Genomic DNA, 21,095 nt, shown 5'->3' with positions numbered 1-21,095 from the left:
TGACGGCAGTTCTGTCTATCTTGTCGAGTGACAGACAATGAGAGGCAGATAAATATAATATACATATAGAATTCATTTGTATAAAAACACAATGATGGCTGAAAAAAAGACGAATGGGAAAGCAGAAAAGTTATTGAAAACTGAGAGCAATAGAGAGAGAACGGAAGGAGTTCGACCTAATATTTATTTTTTTATTAATATTTTACTTTCATTTAAGCTATTCCGGCCTGCTACTTATTTCTTTTATCACTTTTTTTTAGTTTCTAGACATGGCAAAAGTAAAGCTGCAGTGATTATAAATTCTTTCTGGCTCAAAAGACGCAACTTGTTGCGAAAGTACAGCAAATAGATGATGTGGTTAGCCTTTTACTGTTATATTTGGAAGTTCCAACTCTTTCTGGAGGTGGATGAAGGTTATCAAATGAACTTCGATCCGATTGAAACCCGGTTAAAGGAGGCTTTCGAAGACGGGCATTCTCTGCGTATGTGAAGCTTAAATAAGTGGACAGAAGAACACGTGGACGCAAACAAAATACGGCAACCTGCAGGAATGGTTGGATTCATTGGGAAAAAGCTTAAGACTGCAAAGTAAGCTAGCATTTGTAACAGGGTTTCCTAATGACATCTCAATAGAGTTACAAAAGTCACAAGATATTGACGCCTTGACCACGGGTGATTTGCTGACACGAGCCACTGTACTCACACGAGATACGGCTGAGCACACTGTTTCAGCCATGCAGCTAATTTGCCCACAGAAATCCTCAAACAGTGATCTTCAGTTAAAGACGCAAGGGTCAAGTCCGTATACCTAAAGACAGCATTTTGTAGTAAGTTTAATTACGAAATTTGTTTGAAGTTGTTAAAAAAAACAATTGTGTGCTTCCGTGTTTTGGGCTGGAAACATGCATTTGTTTTTTTAACAACTTCAAACAAATTTCGTAATTAAACTCAGTAAGGACCATCCACCCAACTTACTACAAAATGCTAGTTTTATTTTTGTATTTTAAATTCCCCTCTTCTTGGTGCTGATGAGGAGATAGATATTCAAATACAATTATTCTCAATATTTATTGTCAATTGTAAACTAAAATGAATATCGTTTCCGAAACTATCTTACACTTGGGTTGATTTTTCTTGTTTTTCCTGTTGAAACTGATTCATAATTTATAATTATTAATCCTTATAATCAATATATCTATCTATCTATCTATCTATCTATATATATATATATATATATATATATATATATATATATATATATATATATATATAGTGAGAGAAAGAGAGATTCTGACATGCAATAATATTACGTATGAAACCACTAACAATATTTTGAAAACACTTGACGTAAAGCAATGCAGTTTTATAATGCTATTTTGGCTTTGCGAAATTTTAACTTCCTGGAACCGTGTGAGAACTTTCTCTTGGTTTCTAACTTATTTTCTGCACCGTCTTTTGAAATGTTCATATTTCGCATTTTTTTTCAGCTGTTGTGTTCATTTGCGTTTTCACCTAGTGATGATTTGACGAAGAATTGAAAACGTTCATGATACATATGGAACATACCTTATTTGTTTTTACAATACAGAAAACATAAGAAAAATTGAAAAAATAAAACGGTCATATTAGTCTTAATTTTTTTGTTTTACAATGTTTGTTTGAATAAAAAAAAGTTGCTTGAATAGAATTGCGTGACACATAGATATATTTCAATATAAAAAAACAATACAACAACGACGGATGCAACAAACACAATAAAAAACAGCAACGCATTACTGATGACAACATCAATATAGGGACGTTGTCCTAAAACTACAATAAACACACATTCATACACAAACATGAAAATATCATTGCATGGTTATGTGCACAATTGAAACTAACTAATGTGGACTAAAATGCTACTAGTGCAAATGGTGATTCGATGTTTGTAATCGTGATGTTTCACAACTTGTGCGTTCACATAGCAAAAATATTGCAAAGAGTAAAAAGAGCAATAAATGATGAAAATATAAACGTGTTTGGTTTGTGTGCCTTTTTGCATCACAACTATTTACGATTTATATTCAAATTTACTCTGTAGGTAAACTTCCAATTATCAGAAACTGCCTAGACCAAAAGAGTCATATTATGTTCTCAGCATCAAATTTCCCATATTTTGATAAATAAAGCGTACCAAGATATTAGAAGTAATGGAAATTTACGCTTGTTAGATGATTATTTCCAGATCATTGACTTTAATGTGAGAGCGCGTATACATGTGTTATGGATAAATAGGGTCGTATTGAAGTGCTGGTGTTGTATGTGTGTGTGTGAAATTATGTATTCGCGTACGTACATATATATGCAGTGATTTGTGTACACGTGATGTGCGAGTATATCTAGAAGTAAAATTTTGACTTAGGTCTGATGTTCCAATTGTGTGACCGGCAACTGAAACATGTGTAGATGGATGATAAATTTTAAAGTTAGTAATCATATTTTTTAAGCACAATAAAGTTAGAACGGGATTTTAATAGAATTATAATGAAGTTGTCGAATTTAATGCTTAGTTCTATTCGATCTCATCTTTAAACATTGTTTATAATAGCCTTCAAAGTATGCTTATGCGTAAAGATATAAATATAACTTAATTCTATTTCTTCCACCATGGTCATTAAGCTGACTGCACGGTTCTACTTTACAGACGCTAAAACGTTATTTAGTGTTCGATTAGTTTGATCGCAAGAACAATCATCCTCAATACTGATGATTCTCAGAAAAAGCTGATACATATATACATGTGGATAAGCAATTAATAATTGATTCTAAATGTTAACTCGTTGCTTATTGGGTAAAAACAATTCAATCTTTGCAGTAATTGACAATGATTACATTGAGTTTACATTCAGATTTCGTTCACGGATGCCGGTTAGCCGATAGGTTAGAAGCATAAAGTTTCAGCTCGACATTCAAGTGTCAATCTCGACTTGAATCACCTGCTTGTCTAGCCGCACTGGAGAGCCCTGATACTGCAAACCAGTCTGTCGGTGGATGACTATCAGATTTATCCCGAACATTCTGTATATGCATGTGTATGCGTGTTTGTATGAGTGGCTATACATGTGGTGCGTGTGAATACACGTGGGCATACATGTATGTGTTTTCACGCATTTAAGTTGGTGCGTACATATGTATGTTTATGTGTGAATCTGTTTGCATGTTTTATATATGCAGCAACGGCTGTAAGCGGAGTGTCTGAGCGATAAGAGTTCTATTGGTGGTATTTGTTTATTGTATTTTATGATTCGACTTGATGATAAAGGAACCAAAACTTTCATACTTCTCTCAAATGTCGTTTATTTTTTAAAACCTATGATATCGATCACATGCATATCGTATATAATATCTATAGCTAAATTTAAGCCTTACAACTGTAATTGATCTGTGTTATTTTGGCAATCAAAATATTTTCATTCCTTGATAAAATATGATGTTTCCTCTTAAATTAGACCTGTGTGTGTACTTGATTATTCGCAGTAGCGTAAGGTTTGTTGTATCAAACACTTCCTTATACCTACAAGTACTATATATATATATATATATATATATGTGTGTGTGTGTGCGTGTGTGTGTGTGTACTTGATCATTCACAGTAGCGTAAGGTTTGTTGTATCAAACACTTGCTTATACCTACAAGTATTATATATATATGTGTGTGTGTGTGTGTGTGTGTGTGTGTGTGTGTGTGTGTGTGTGTGTGTGTACTTGATCATTCACAGTAGAGTAACGATTTTTCTGTACACAATTATGAAACTCCTTTATTTATCAGACTAAGACTGAGCTTTCCAGTTTTACTCATAAGAAAGGTATGAACCTACTTTTCCCTGCGTTCGATCTGTGAAAGTAAATACAAATTAAATAACATTAATAAAGAAAATGAAGCTGTCATATATTTTCATTCCACTTCTTAAAGGAAATGCGAAAGAAGATGAAGTGTCAACTAGAAAAAAACATGGCTGATAGTTGTGTACTGGAATATAGCGAGATGTCACATGATTTGCTCAGATTTGCTTCGTATTTGGAATTTCTAAAATGATTTTTTTGTATTTACAAGCGGGGCACCAGTTATCAAAGCTACAACCATTCGAAGATAAAGGGTATGAATATGGACAGCTTGTCAGTTGAATGATGTAAATATTACGGGAAGATTAAAAATTATGAGGTGAGGAACAAAACATGATTGCGAATGAAAACAAGTTTGTATTGCATCAGAAGCATCGTGAGTCCAGTGGGGTACTGTCGACTGATTGGGAAAAGTAATTGAACGATTATAACTTTCTATGGCCAACCCATCTGAATATGAAGGAAAGGACCCTACGTTGCAGCGCTACCTTGTCTGTTGTCTACTACACATGAATGATCTCACAAAGTTTCAGACAAAGCAAAGGGTGTAAAAAGAACTTGAAACTGTCGTATAACTACACGATTCAAATGTTCTTTTTAGCTGAGGAAAGCTCCGTATCTGTTGTAATACTACACTGAACATTATCTTCACTCAAGGAGAAATCGTTCTAGATTAAAGCAATTTTAATTTTTGTTACAATCCTAAGTCACCCATTTTCGCAAGCTTAGTTTTCCGTGCGTTAATCACCAATCTTATATCCAACTGTCCTCGACTGTGGATGCAATTAAATAAGAACGCAAAAGAAGAAAAATACCTCAAGCGACCACGTGCTCCACCAGCGACCATGCCTAGTTTATAGTTTGATAGGTTCATATCTACCTCGATATACATGAACAGTAAAGGAAGTGGAGATAGATCGAAGGCGATTATTAATCAGGCAAGGTCTTGTATCCAAATATTCAATGTTTTACACTATTTATAGTGTTTATAATTTTATATATAAAGTACAGTTAGTATATTTATTTCGTGGGTTTTGTTGTCAATAGCTTTCTTTCTTGCAATATCAGTATTTGATTCTGGTTCACTGGTCCATTTTGTGGGTCGTTGGCAAGAACGGTAAAATGTTATTCGATCTAATTCCTCCCATAAAATACAGTTATTTTTAATTTTACATAAACCCACTAATAATCCGACAATTGCTACAAACCGTTTACTTTTTATTTGGTAAATATTAGGATTTTTGTAATCAAATCTTATTAAGACCACTCAATGGTAAAAATTGGTGATATTGTCAATTGAATGTAGAGCAATACAATGAGAGGATTGGCAGTAACTGATTACTGAAGAGGGCAGCTCAATAAGTATTCGCTGACATTGAATATCAAGACGACTATGATGCTATGATATAGTCAGTGGGGAAGTACGCTCGTGGTATTGTGTTTCACATATGGTAATTTCTTGTAAAATCTGTTTAGTTTTTGATACACAGAAGAAGAAAGGAAACTTTTTAAAGTGGTGGTAGAAAGACGAGTACTTGCTCTGAATGTTTTACATGGGAGAAACGATAGCTCAGAAGAACACTTATCATGAAACTGCTGTAACAAAGCAATAATAGCTGAATGATGAATAGCTTGAAAAGGCTTAGCATGTGCTGCATGATTTAAAAAACTGGCAATAAATATGAACTCTTTATTGCAATCATTGTGGACTGGAATGTAAATAACGTTGCCTGATCTCAGAAAGATTGTAAGATGATTTATTCTTTTTATTCCTTCTTTGTTGTTTTTTTTTGTTTTGTGTTTTTACTTTATTGTTTTTGTTGACAACCTGATGAATATACGGATTTCTCTCGTTAAGCCTAAGCAAGAATAAAAACTGAAGATTTAAGCAGCAAACGGCGGTTTTAAAGAGCGTCGCAAAAAGCAGACAATAGATGGCATTCGTCCAGTACTCTTCTCAGTTCAACAAGCATGCAATCTATGAATATCAGTGCTTCCCAACACGTTCTTATCTCCTTTTAAAAACAAGTGTGGTCAATATATTTTTAAAGAGTTTTCGTCTGCATTAAATGTCTTTTACGCGTAGAATATTTTTTAGATGATTTCGATAATTTGTATAAGTTGAATCATTCAAACTATTGTACTCATCTTGGATGTGATTCTCACATAATTTCTGTAAATGTAAATGCGGAAATCGAAATGCGTCTCGTTGGGAATCAGTACAGAATTCCTAACTGAAACTTTATCAAATACACGACATAATTTGTTTTCGTTCTGCCACTTATGATAAAGTAGAAATCTTCCAGGTAATGTTTAGACACAGCGGCCTCGAAAGAAAAGTGTTCATAGAATCCGCCCAACAAATGATGTATATAACAATGATTCCATACGAACTTAAGAAATAACAACATTTCAACTTGTAATAAAGCTGTCTAACAATTTCGAAATAATTCAATGGATTGCCAATCATCGGTTATTAACCAATCTTTGAGGTAGTAAAATTTGTACTTTACCATGCACATTGGACCATTAATCAATTAATGCTTGGAGATTAAAATGTTCAAAAGATGGAGCTTGCTGTTTAATACGAGAAAATTCTTTTTGGTCGAAGTAATTATTTCTTACGAGCAATTATCTTTATAATTTATATGTAAAGTGAATTTTTTTTCGGTTTCAGTTTTTATATAAAACTTAAACTCAGCGGACATTTTCCTTCAAGGTCCTTGCTGTCTTGTGTAATTCGAAATTATATTCTTAATATCGCCTCTACCAAAGATTGAACACTTAACTTCCGCATAATTTTATTTAAAACTCTCATTACTGGACACTTTATTCATTGCGTCGCTGGTCTATATAAAAAAACATTAAAACAGTAATACGAATAATCCAAGTGCCTTCTTGTCTTCTTGTGGCTGTTGCTCATAGCAACCACAACATATTGGCGAACCGTAAGCATGACATGATGAAGCGGCAAGTCTCATTCGCGAGACTCACCATTTAAACGAGTCGCAAAACATTTTACGAAATAATTTGGTTGATCGTTACTAAAGTGTAATTATTAATCCGTCATGCAAACATGTTTTAATTCATATGATAATCAATCTCATATATTTTCTCATATATAAAGTAAAAGCAGTTTCTTTATCGTTTCTTTTTTATCAACAACGTTTTGCCTACGAAATCAATAATTGATTCTGATTCGTCAGACATTTTGCGGATCGTTGCCGTATGTTGTTGAGAATATTACAATGTGATTTTATTCCTTCCCCCCAAAATGTTTGACCGGTCAGAATTATTTTTAATTTACCGCTATATTAAAAGAGGGCATAGCTCTCTATCCGCCAATATACAGTCACTTTCCTTTTATTTGAACAACAATAATATGTTGAATAAAAATCCCGCTTTTGTCCAAAATATTTGTGTTCTAATCAAAGGTACGTAACTCTACATGATTTAATATAGTGTTACATTGATTTATTGTAAAGATGGGAACTATTTGAAAACATTTACAACCCGGATAACGTATTTTCAGAGGGAATAAAAGTAATGCCAGTAAAAATTAATGCACTATGAGCAATGCTGAGTTAAGTGCAAAAAGTTTATAAAAACATCTGGAACTCATTTTTTTTTTAATCGAAATCTGCGTGTCTATCAGAATCTTGAATCAAAACAACTTTCTTTTTTTTTACATTTTCACCCCAAACAAGGCACATTGCCACTAGATGTAGGGGGCTATTATCAGGGGCATACGCTACAAGGGTACGATGTAGGGAGTTGGGCAGCAAGATGTCGGTTCACGTTACACTTGAACTTCTGCATGTCAGTACAGGTGGGGAAGCAGGAATCCGGAAGGGAATTCCAAAGTCTAGCAGCTCTGGGGAAGAAAGTACTGGAGTAGAAGGCTCTCTTACATCGAGGGATCTCTACTGTGAAGGTGTGAGATTTTGCTGCTTGTCGGGTTTGTCGGGGGTGAATACGTCGAGAGGGTACAAGTGCTTGCAGTTAGTCAGAGCATTCACTGTTAAAGTACTTGTAGAACAGGTAGAGGAATCAACATTTCGTCGATGGGACAGAGGCTAAAGCTTAGATGACAGTTTAGGATCTATCAGTTTGGCGACTCTCTTTTGAACCTTGTCTAGGAGTAAGAGACTAGTAGCAGATGGACCAGCCCAAATATGACTACAATACTCCATACATGGGCGAATGGTGGCCTTATAGAGGTACAGGATACTTTCGGGCGTTAGTAACTTTCTAGCACGGTAGAGAAAACCTACCTTCTTCGCAGCGGTCCTGGCAATGTTCTCAATGTAATTGTTCCAACTCATATTTCCTGTAAACGTTAGACCGAGGAGTTTAAAAGATGTACTTTCAGATAAAGAGTCTTTGGTCATTGCTATTGGTGGTAGAGAAGGTTTCTCGTAATTATTTAAGGAAACAAGTTTAGTCTTGGCAGAATTGACCATCCATTTCTGTCCCCATTCCACTACAGATGGGAGGTCGTCCTCTAGTGTTTCTGCCATTTATTTAGATAAGTGTTCCTGTCGTGTCTGTTATAGAGCGTGGTGTGATCAGCATATATACCGATCACACAATTTTGAATCGGTAATTCGAGTACATTAACAAAAATCAAATTATACAATGAATAGAATACTCTCTATTCATCTAATAATTTAAATATATGTGTATGTACAAACTCCTGTACTAATTAACCGATCATTATAAATTTGGGAAGACTACTGCTAAAAGTTTAATTTAGTTTTATGTAAAAGAAGCAAATCAGTTGAAACTTTCCAGGATTTACAGATACCCCTAATTTGGGGATTTTTTACAATTGGTATTAAACACTAATTAATAAATATTCTACAATTCTTAGTGTCTTCAGAGTATTATTAAATATTTTAAGAAGCAAAAAAATCAGATCTTTACAGGATAAAAAACCTGTACCTCTGAACGGGCAACATGGGCTTCGTCTTGGACTACTTGACTAACGAGCCATTCGTCCAAATAATGTTTAAATTGAATAGATAACTTCATAAGTTTCTTAACCATCTTATTCCTGCTCATATCCAGCCTCACGGACTAAATAATCGCTTTGCTAGGAAACATAATCAGCGCAAACAATAGAATCAACAAAAACAGCTTAATACATATCGAAAACAAATATTTAAAACATTGTATATATGAGCGCGTGTGTAGATGCAGGTGTTTGTGTGATTGTGGAAAGTCCGAAAAAAGCAGTATAATATTTTTTTTAGAATTAATAAAATACAGTTCTATAGCATAATAGACATCGGGATATTACGAAGAAACCTGAGATAATTTACAAAATATAGACGTCTGTCAAAAAGTCATATGAAGTTGCGATCGAATAGATACTTCTTTGTTAAGATAGTCGGATTTTTTCGTGAAAGCCTGCATTTCTACATTAACTAACACACATATTCACACATGTGTGTGTGTGTGTGTGTGTGTGTGTGTGTGTGTGTGTGTGTGTTAGGACGCTTAATCGGGAACGGAATATACCAGAACTTTTTGGCGTATGGGTATCGGAAAGAACTGTGCCTATTTTTGCGATGCTAAAAACGATCGTACTAATTTTTCATTGCTGATACTAATGAAAAAATTATAAATATTTATTGATTTTAAAACACCAGCAAAATTAAAATCTATAGATGGCCCACACAAGTGTATTTTTTTTTTTACGTTTGCGAAAGCACGTATAACACAGGTTTTTCCGGTAATCAGAAAAATCAAACTTTATAAATATTTAGGGATTTTAAAAGAATCGGAATCAGTCATTGTTTCAGAATAAGGAATTTCGAAAAGAATTGATAACTGTAATTTTAATTATATCTTGCTGACTTGCTAAAATGTTTTTTTTTGAGCGTTTAGGAATCAATTTCAATTAGGTTAACTCTTGAATTGCTTTAGTTCAGTAACTTGAACTTTTGTGATATATATATATATATATATATATATATATATATATATATATATATATATATATATATATTACTGCTTGTATTTCGGTTGCAAAATTAATCCTCCAACTTATAACCGGTAAAGGAAATTTTTATTTGATGAGGAAATCTAATAAAGAATGAAAATTCATTTTATTTTTGTTTCACTACTTTTTTACGGCATTTCAACCCTTTCGAATTATATGATGTTAAATTCGATCATTTTGGTAAGAATGTAATGCTCTAAGTTTTTATATCTTTAAATATTTATTCATGGTGTTTGGTCTGCTGTGTTGCACAGAAACATTGTTTTGCTTTTGGGATATGCAGAACATGATTGAGTTTTGTAGAAGGAAAAAAACAATAGCATCAATGTTTAGTGTATTTTGAGTCAGGAAATCAATTACTTCAATTCATTTGGAAACGAAAGTTGGGAAACACTGATTTATGTAAAAACTAGTATTGCCAGGTTAGGGTTAGAAGTGGGCATTTACATCCTTTTATATCTTTATAGTCATTTCTTTTGAATTTTGTGCAAATAGTACTTTTTGTTCTATGTTTGTATATGAAAAATTGCATAATCAATTTTTTATGCTTCTAAAATTTTGCGATGAGGATTATTCGGACTACTGATATGACCGCGACTCTCTTTTGGGGTATATGTCGAACTCAGATATTTTTCTGTAGAACTCTTTCGAACCCGTGGCGTAGTGGATAAAGTACTTGTTGAAATTCAGTTGTACGTTACTCTCATGAAGGTTCAGTCCTTAGTACAAGCGGCATTCAAAATACATTTGCAAATCACTTAGGACTTTTCCATAATCATGGATGCCGGAGGCAGAGCATGCTACAACCATGGACTAAATAAAAGTTTCCATTCAAACTCCCTGCAAATTCCCGAGTTCGACAGAATAATTCCTGGGGTCGACAAGATACGCCTGAAGAAGATCGGATGTTACATCGACGAAAACGCTGTAAAAATAACACTTAATATGAGCACAGTAGTCGGAACAATCCAAACAATGCAAAAATTAGTTTTGTTTAACAACTGAAGTATTTGTTGTTGGAGAAAACAATAACAACAATAACAACATGGCGAGCAAGAGCAGGACAACAACAACAACAACAAGAACTAAGGAAAAAGTTAAAAAGTAAAACGATAAGAAAATTCGACTGCTACGAGGTTACGCAATAATAACGAATGTTTAGCTTTGGATGGAGCCATAAAAAACGCTTACCTTCCGTCCGATTTCGTTGAGGAGATTGTCCTTCAAAAAGAATTGAATTTAAATAAAATAACTGATAACCGTTTTAGATATACAAGTCAAGTATGAATTAACTTGGGTGTAAAACAAGCGTTATTAACAAACAACAACAGAATAATGTTCGTTTTGAAAATGATTACGGGAGACAATGGAAATTATATATATATATATATATATATATATATATATATATATATATATATATATATATATATATATATATATATATATATACGCTGGTTTCAATGCAGGTTTCAAGTCAACAGATATTTTTTTCACGTTCAGAGCATGTATAAAAAAATAATTTGCATGTCCCATCGACTATTTTTTAGTTTCAGTAAAGAGTTTGATTTTTTGCAAACATTCTGTCATCTATTTAGACAAACAACGCATATAAAGATATCCTTACATTTCTATAATGATGATTTATCAAACGAGAAAACAACACAAAAGCTACGAACAAATCACGAATAAAAACGCGTGTGTATACGTTTCTATAGTTACATCATTTTTCCAATAAATAGTCAAAGCAAGTGCTAATATTCAAGAGAATTTTAAGTATAAACACGAAATTAGTTTGGAAAATAATTTACCCACAGAAACATTTAAAGGTGTTAGTTTTGTTCTTTTTGAACCTTTTATGCATGGTGTTCTGTTTCTGATGAAACGATCATTGGAATGAAACTCTTCTTTAATTAATACAGATATAGTCTCTGGAATCTGCATTCTGTTCTCTCTCTCTCTCATATATATATATATATATATATATATATATATATATATATATTAAAACCGTTAACAATAAATTAAAATGTAACGGATTTCTTATGTGGATATCGCTCTGTACGTTTGCATATTATCAAGATATAATATTATTTAACTTAAGTGCAGATTATTTTACCAACTCTATTACACATGGATAATAATGTAAAGATGAATTTGAGGTGAGGGATCAGTTGCACTTTATAACATTAGTGAGGAAACAATAATATGAAGTCCTTTGAACCGATACTTTCCACGGGGAAAATAAAAACAGATCATGGTTAAGGGAAATTTATATTTACAATGAAATTATGTTTTTAATTTTTGTTGATTAGGATTGATAATTTGTGTTATTCGAACTACTATTTCATTGTAGTTATTCTCACAACGTTTCAGCCGATACAACCTCCGAACTTCTTGTGCATATTTTCACATTTAGGTATCCTTCCGTCGAAATCTGGCACGAATACGGAGTTTCGGACTCGACTATGTATTTAATTCAGTGTGGTAGATTTCTCTCGATCTGTCATCTATAATTTGGTGAGACAGTTCAGTAGTACTACGGGCAATAATAAATGACATATTATTTAACACCTCTATTCGGTCATGGTTTACGTAACAAGAATGATACACTCGTGTAGATTAAATAAATTGGTTAGTTAAAAATCCCGTATGATTTGCAGAGATTGATAAAGTTTCCCTGAAGCTGAAAAGATACACCTGAAGAAGGTTGAATATTGCATTGGCGAAAGTGTAAAAGTGGCCAAGAGAATGACAATGGTAGTCGGAATAATTCGAACATGGTCAAATTAAAATATTTTAAAAGAAAAATATGTTGCCGTCATTTCATTTCAACTGTGCATCGGTCCCCATCCTTATCTTCGCCAGAAATATATCGACACAGCACATTCTGGCTCGATAAGTGATAAACATTTTAGTCAAAGATGTGTCGTCCTTTTTTGGGTATGTGCCAAGTACTCCTTCTTTTGCTCGAGAGAAAAACACTCTCTTCTCCTATGGATATGAACAACATCGGAATAATTGCAAATATTAGCGAGAACGACTTCGCCCTACGAATTCCATTATAGATTTTCATTGTTTGAACTCGATTCATACCAATATTTTACAAACTGAAATATACATATATAATTTGTTTGATGCACGTCGACGCAAAAAAATGGATAAGTTGCATTATTAGTATTCCAATAATATCGGCAATTTAAAAGGTCAAGTTTGACATGACATCATATCTGACGTCACTGAAATGACATCATATCTGACGTCACTGAAATGTATACAAAACATGTTTCTATATTATTTGGATTATTTGAATTATTGTTCTAATCTTGTGTTATTTGCATAACGTTTCGGTCGATATTACCTACGATCTTCTTAAGATGTACTTTGTTGAACTCGACAGTCTTTCTGTCGTACTCGGGAATCTTTCCTGTCGGAAATCTGCGCGGAATTTCGAACGGAGCTCTCTATCGAATTCACGGGGATAGCATGTTCTCATTTCATCAGCTATGACTTGCTCGAAGTCCTAAGTTGAATAGCATTTTGGAGTTTCACCTGCAGCAAGGATTAAATCTTCAACTTCCATAATAATGGAACTTACAACTGAATTTGATTAAGCAGTTTATCTACTACGCTATAAGTTCTTGCAGAAAGAAAGATTCTCCAGTTTGACAAAATACATTTGGAGAATGTCGGAGGTTTTATCGAATACATCGTTGTAAAAATAACATGTAAGATATGAACAGTATTCCGAAAGAATCCAAATAATAGGAATAAACAAAACATATTCTTAAATTGGCCTTACATTCCGAATTACTATTAATGTTATAACTTTGAACTTGAGTTAGCCGTTCACTCTTCCTTTCTTTTATTTTGGCTTGATGTAAGTGACGGAACTGGTGGCAGTTTTGGATCCTACTTTGACATGTTTCGATGATCTGATTAGATATGATACGAACTGTGTTATGCTCAAATTATGAGTTCTTTTTACCTGGCGATTGGTCTAGAACACGTTACTCCTCAATGCCACAAGTTAGTTCTAGAATCGTGAATTCGTTCGAATACGGCAAAACGAACGCAGAAGAAACGACTGATCAGGCTTTCTTCAGATTTCGTGAACTCGATCAGCCGTCGGTTTATTCTTTAGAAAAGAGTTAGGGATAGTTTTGTGTCCAGCCCCCTACTGCTAATGAATTTGTACATAAATATATTCATGTAAAAAAACAATATCAAAGAAATGTGGGACTATTTCAAGTAGGATGACTCCTAGGGTACATGCTGCATTGAAGTGAGCGAATCTAACCAAAAGCAGGATAGTAAATGTTGTAAGTGTAACCCAGATATGATCAACGACTTCTGTTTTCTCGACACTTTTCATTGCCTTATGCCTAATTTATCTTAAATTGATTTTTGTGACAATGGGGGGGGGGCTTAGTGCAAATAAATAAAGCAAATTTATATCCTCGATCAATAAAAATGGAACTTTCAAACTGGAATAGTTGTAAGTATTTACTTACTTCCCATCGCACAAGGTCAGAAGGTGGAGAGAATCAAATCAGCGCCCATAAAAGAGGGCATTCCTTTCAAAAATGCTTGAGCAGACCCGACGAAATTCCTTTGGCAGTAAGCAATAAAGTTATTCTATCCAAAAGACGAGAGGCAACAACCTGGGAGGCTGGACCTCATAGTACTACCCAGAAGCATATCTCAATCCGACAGATTTACTACACAAAAATATTCGAAACTGTCGACTTATCATCGATTGTCATGAATATAACCTACTCAAACTGCGCCAAGTAAATATTTAAACTATTTTTTCATCTAACTACTATCCTTAATGGTAGTTTTTATATTTCTACTATATTCCAGCTATTATGCCACCCGGTCTTTTTGAGATGTATTATTCATTTATGTATTAAATCATAAGTGTTGTTGATTGTTTACCTACTTGATGTTTTTACGCATTAAAATCCCATGAACTGCTGAGGTGTTTTGTTTATCAAGTCTAAAAGCTACTGTCATATAAATGATGAGGAATATTATGAGAGTCATGAAAATTATACATTGAAAGGGCGACACTTTATTACTTATGGTGACGATTTCTTACAAACATTTCATGATGTTGTATTTGAAGACGACCATGATGCAGTCAACAGGGAAACTATCCCACAATCAGGTGTTTTTCAGATAGGAAGTTCTTGGAGTGACTGTTTTATGAAATTCGGTTTGATGCTTGACAAAATGGGAAGAAAGGAGGCTTATTTGTATTTGTGGTAGGAAGACGAGTTATTTCTGTGAACGTCTTACATAAGGGAACTCGAGAATAGAGTTCAGACAAGCAGTTTCCATAGAAATAACGACAGAATAAAACAAACGACTAGCAGGTATAAGAATGAATCAGGAGTCAACTAAGTATCATTCCAAAAGTAAAGCCTCCTATTTTTAACCTAAAACGTTGAAGTGCCACGAAGACGGGAATGGTCCCATTAAAACGAGTGACCTTTTTGTGCCATAGAAGTTTTCTATATAGTCATTCTCAATGCACTTTTGCCAGTTTCTTTTGATGCATCACTTGTAAAAGTGCATCGCAGTCGCCACTCTGCAATCGACAAACACATTGAACTGTGCTAACATAAACTGCATCAGTTTTGTAAACGTTTAATAGGCGTCGATTAATGTTGATCGGTAATTTTTTTCTGTATGGTGGAATTCAGTAACACATCTCTGCTTTTGACGCACGTCCATGACGGATTGCTTTCTTAGAGTCTCACACCATCAAAATCTGCAACAGAAAGATGAAACTTTTAGGTAATAAATACATAAGTCCAGTCATTATAACAATGTAATTCTCATATGAACTGAGCGGGCAGAAGAAAAATAGGAGGCATTACTTTTAAACCTCCCTTGTACTTTTTGGAGCAGTAGAATAAATAAGACATTCTTTGAGAAACTTTAGCACAGATTGGATGCAAGTTTTCATTTTAACTTGTAATTAAAACTAATGCTAATAGTTGAAGAAGATATTGCTCCTTTTTAAAAAAGGAAACTATTCATTTCAGCCGAAACAAAACAAGGATCTGAGCGTTAGTAGTGAAAGGAGAGTAGATTGGTTTTACGTGTTAAAAGAAACAATCCACTTTTCCCTATTGTACCACATACGTATGTTAAAAATAGAGAAACACGGCACAATCTTGATTACCAATGCTTATCAAAATGCAGCCATAGACAGTGATGTCAACAAATGATTTTAGAATATGCTTTGGAAGATAATAACAATGATGAATAGAGTAAAGCCAAGAATAGGTGTGTGAGGTACGGTGGCATTTATTTTTTTTATTCATGAACACTCGGTTATAATGTGACATAACCACTCGCCTCATGCGTGGCATATGATATGACGTGGGGGAGTGAACTAAGCAATTGCGTTGGGCGTGACACATGTAATGGCTTAGGGCGTGACATAGAGTGTAACGTAAAAACATCAAGTGAAACATGACATGAACATTCTTATAAACCGTTGCATTACGTTTTGGAATTTATTTATACCAGTAAGACATATGAACATTCTGCTGTTAATTTAAAACACGGTTGTATTTTGAAGAATTGATCTACTCCTAAACAAATAAATACAAAAGTTTTGCCAATTTCTCGCACTATTTTATGTTAACTTGAAACAATAGACGCACCATCTTTTTATATAATAATTATGTATATGCGCTATCACTCTCAAGTTTAACTAATTTGCATATTAGTTTTGAAAGAAGACATTTTATTGATTAACTGTTATTAATTATTATTTCTTTTACTTCAATGATTGTTTCATTTTTTATATAACAAATAGTTCTGTTTCGCAATATTGTTTGACTCCTTGAACAAATATTTAGCATTTATGTTCAAATGTTTCTTGCTTTAAAGAAACCGATTTTGAATAAGTTGCAATGTATTTATACTCTCGAGTGAAAAGGCAAATTGAGTTCTCCTTTCTTCTCCTTTTTTATGATTGCAGTTAAAAGAAATTTGTATCAAAAGTATCGAACTACTAATGTTTATTTAGGTCTATGAATGAGAAAGGTTTTGTTTCATGTTTTCCAAAAAAATATTAATTAAATGTTTATTTTTAATACATGTTTTAAGTTACAACGAGCTAATAGTATATATTTGTATTTATTGTAATTAAACCATACAAAACAATATTTTGCCACTCCCATGTATAACAACAAGTACAAAATTCTTTACAATTCCCCTATTCATTCGCATCTTGCTTACCGCTAAGTTAATTCCTTTCACGTCTCCTGTCGGCACGTATGTGGGTGTTATGGTACTTCTCAATAACACGGTAGCTACTGCAAGACACCAGCTATGACAATAGACGATTCTCTATATCTATAAATTTATTATCAGATCATGCGTGTAGTAGTGTTGTCATGTTTGAATTGGTGAATCTCTAAGGATTCTTAATAAGGTTCAGAACCGTATTTATAATTTGATTAATCTAACCGTTTCTTCTTCTCTGCACTCCCTCTTCCACAAATGCGATGTTGTTAATCTCACCATTTTCTATAACATATTATTGCGGTATGTGTTCTTCAGAATTGGCTGAACTATTTATCGTTTGCTTTGTTCCATCTCGTTTGACTCTCTTTTTTTCTTTTTTTTTCTAGCGGTTTCCATCAAGTCGCTGCTTTGACACTTGATTGCTATACGATTTCTTGTTTCTGCCATTTTTTACCAAGACCCAAAGTGTAAGGAGTTACTGTGATAGTGGGCAGATTTATAAGGGTCCTCCTGAGCTGGGAGTTGGGCAGAGAGATATTTGTTGACTTTACATTTGAATTTCTACATGTTGATATGATCAGAAAAACAGTGATCAGGAAAGGAATTTAAAAGACAAGCGACGTGAGGAAAAAAGCTGTCAAAGTAGGAAATCTTTTGGCATTTATGGACCTCTAAGTTGAAGGGGTTGGGGTTTGCTGTTAGAAAAACAGGCGTTGCTGCTTAGTAAAATCAGTTGTCGGTTTCTTGTGTAATTAATTCAATTACTAATCAGCAGCGAAGCAATTCCACAGGCAGATAAGGATTATGAATGCATATCAAAACCTAAAGCTACTCGAGGATACTGAGAAAGAAATGATTATCAGTCAAAAAATGAGTAACACTATGGGAGTACTAACATTTTTCAACGGTATAAATTGCGTTTGACTACATTTGCGGCGATTCATTATAATAATTTAATGACATTGGATTTGAAGACAATCAATTGTAACAGTACCCCATTTTATGACGTATTTTCATTCATTTATTTTGCAAAACTTACGGTTTCATTAGTGGCGTGGCTATTCTACAAAATTCTTTTGATTTCTTATAAGATGCTCAAGTAAGTATAAATAATTCACACAATTTACTTACCCTCTCTCCTTTCATGTAAGCCACGCATTGGTGACCTGTGGCGGCTGCAAACGTACGCATACCCAAACGTCGCCAAAACATATCACATTCTCGATGCCTATACAGTTCAGTTGCGGTTATATTGTGTAATCTTGACCGTGCCTCTCGTGAATTTTTAATATCACCAACATTCTCCAATTTGTAAACTTCCATCCGAATCGAATCCCGTTCCGTATCTATCACAAAACTGTAGATCTTCTGCTGTGATGGTCGACCCGATTTGTCCATGAAATGTTCAACAAAAAAATTGACTGTTTCCGAATCTAACGCCGGAAGTTGTATCGGCGTGTACCGAGACCGGATGTGGATATGTCGCTGCTCCGTTGGCACAGCGTTTGAACTTAAAGCATCGTTTTGATATTGTTTCAGGTTGCTGTATTCGCCTGGAAGCATCCGCGACAAAATGCGGAGATCGCGTTTCATTGAAGACAGAGTGTGGCCGATTAATAAAATAAAAACGAAACATGTTGCTTGCCGGAATTTAGCCATAGAGCTGTTTATTATGTAGCACTGTCGTCGTCCCACACACGGAAGGAGACGAACTAGGGTGATAAAATAAGTTCAAATATAATTTCCATAAATAACAGTAACTAACTTGATCATACTAACATTACTTATATAAGGAAGTAATGTTGTTTTAATATACTTATTTGCTGAATTAACAAGTAAAATATTATATACAACTTGTTACATCGTCATTATAATTTTATGGCTGTATTTTGGTTTGAGCAGGCATCATTTTTCGAAAGTAAAGTGCAGTAGATTTCGGTTGCATCTTCGAAAGTTGCACGTCAGGATTATGCCACCATATTTGCTGGCAGTTGTTGTTTCGCCAATTCATCGCATCCAATGACTGGTTTTAAGGTGCCATTATTAAAATATATTGGTCACCTGCAAAAAGAAAACAAATATTTATTACATGGTACAAAGAGACGATACAAAATAAAATTTAAAAATTAAAATTATCTCGTTTGTAACTCATATTCAGTTACGCGCCATTATCGCCCACGGCATCATTATTATTATTATTATTATTATTATTATTATTATTATTATTATTATTATTATTAGTTAGTAGCAGTTGTTGCTGTTGTTGTTGTAGTAGTAGTAGTAGTAGTAGTAATAGTAGTAGTAGAGTGGCTATTGTTATCGTTATTTTTTCTTATGGGATGGGGTTATTTTAGTATTGTCATTATTGCTCATATTTTTACTAATATAACACGCCTTATTTTTACCATTCATTATTTTCATATTTTGATTTATTATTATTATTATTATTATTATTATTATTATTATTATTATTATTATTATTATCAGAAGTAGTAGTAGTCATATTCTTATGAATATTTTTTTTTATTCAAATTATCTATATACATATTTCTAAAATTGAGAATGTGTGTTAGGACTCTTCTGAGACTATATACACTTCTCAAACTATATACTTTTTCTCTACGGACTTTAAATTTGGTATAGAGGGTATCAGACATGGGGAAAACCTGTAATCGGTTTTCAACGGGCAACGATGGGACACAAGTAGGATAATTGTATGTGTGGATAAATAAAATCACACACGTTATATATATATATATATATATATATATATATATATATATATATATATATATATATATATAACGTTAGAGTTGTTTACATTTCGCTCAACTTTATTCCCGATCGCTTTCACGGGCATCCATGATCTATTAAATTCGTCTGTCCGATCGACTGACTCTCGACTATCTCTCTTCATCTCTCTGACTAAACTTTGCGTGTATATAAAACTATCTTCCTTTCTAATTAAATACCCGTAGTACTAAAGGATCATTGTCATTATTGCGTAATTTTGTTTATCGTAGAATTCCAAACTTATAATTATTGTCAGCTAAAATTCCTAATTTCTATTGATTCTAAAATTCCATTTCCAAGTGAAAACATAATTAACTAAAATTCCATTTCCAAGTGAAAACATAATATACTAAAATTCCTAACTGTTTGTTATAATAAAAATTCTAACATTAACATTTTTATTACATCATTTAGTTGAAAAAAAATCTCGACTTTTATTTTACATAGGAGTCACCACTTATCAAGACCTAGAGGCCATTACTTGTCATCTGATCCGGATATATAACTTAGGAAATTAATTGCAGCGCAATACGTATTTTTATTACATGGAGGTCACCACTTATCAAGGCCCAGAAGCCACTCGGGGACAAGGGTTATTGCGTGTACAGTAATCAATGGAATAGTATCGTAGTAATCTTTAGTATTGGAGATTTGACAAAGTGTCTTACTTAAGGGGACGGTTCATCAGAAATTTGTTTATGTTGGACTTGAAGACATCCAAGTTGTAGTCAAGTGGGAAAAAGACAAACGGAAGAGAGTTCCACAGGCGTGCACTTCTAAGAAAGAAGCTTTGTTCATGGAATCTATGTTTTGATTTAGGCACAGATAAAGAGTGGGGAAAATTATTGAGAGTGGTTTCAGCTAGACGGGTGTTTATGGTGAAAGATTGGCGAGGGAGGGAATCAGAGATTGGAGCTCAGACGAGTACCTGCCATAGAAATAACGATAAAACAAAGACAGGCTCGCAACCTTTCCCTCGTGGGAGAGAGGCCACAGGGAAGAGAAAAGGGCATCCCCCCACTAAGTTACGAAGTCCATTATATTGCAAATAACATAGTAAATCAATAATAAATGGAAATTAACTAGTTAGAGGAAATATTTGATCAGATTAAATGTTATTTGGTTTTTTATTTGAAAA

At 33.7% G+C, this 21,095-nt stretch overlaps 1 protein-coding gene across 4 annotated transcripts in view; it reads right to left on the bottom strand.

The window, feature by feature from the left end:
* Positions 1–21,095, bottom strand: part of LOC145258255 (uncharacterized) — a 231,701-nt gene that overhangs the window by 139,317 nt on the left and 71,289 nt on the right. For 2 of the 4 annotated variants that reach the window (XM_080116233.1, XM_080116235.1), the window contains exons 2-3: positions 18,296–19,225; positions 11,084–11,113 (exon numbers count right to left, since the gene is read on the bottom strand). In XM_080116233.1, the coding sequence (XP_079972359.1) occupies positions 11,084–11,113; positions 18,296–18,823 (558 nt within the window). In that variant the 5' untranslated portion in view covers positions 18,824–19,225. The remainder of the gene's footprint in view (positions 1–11,083; positions 11,114–18,295; positions 19,226–21,095) is intronic. The other 2 variants (XM_080116234.1, XM_080116237.1) reach the window with 1 other exon arrangement.

Source organism: Euprymna scolopes, chromosome 33, assembly GCF_053919585.1.
Source record: "Euprymna scolopes isolate OS-2025 chromosome 33, ASM5391958v1, whole genome shotgun sequence".
Lineage (NCBI taxonomy): Eukaryota > Metazoa > Mollusca > Cephalopoda > Sepiida > Sepiolidae > Euprymna > Euprymna scolopes.
The sequence above is the reverse complement of the archived record's forward strand: the minus strand, read 5'-3'. Positions and strand labels throughout refer to the sequence as shown.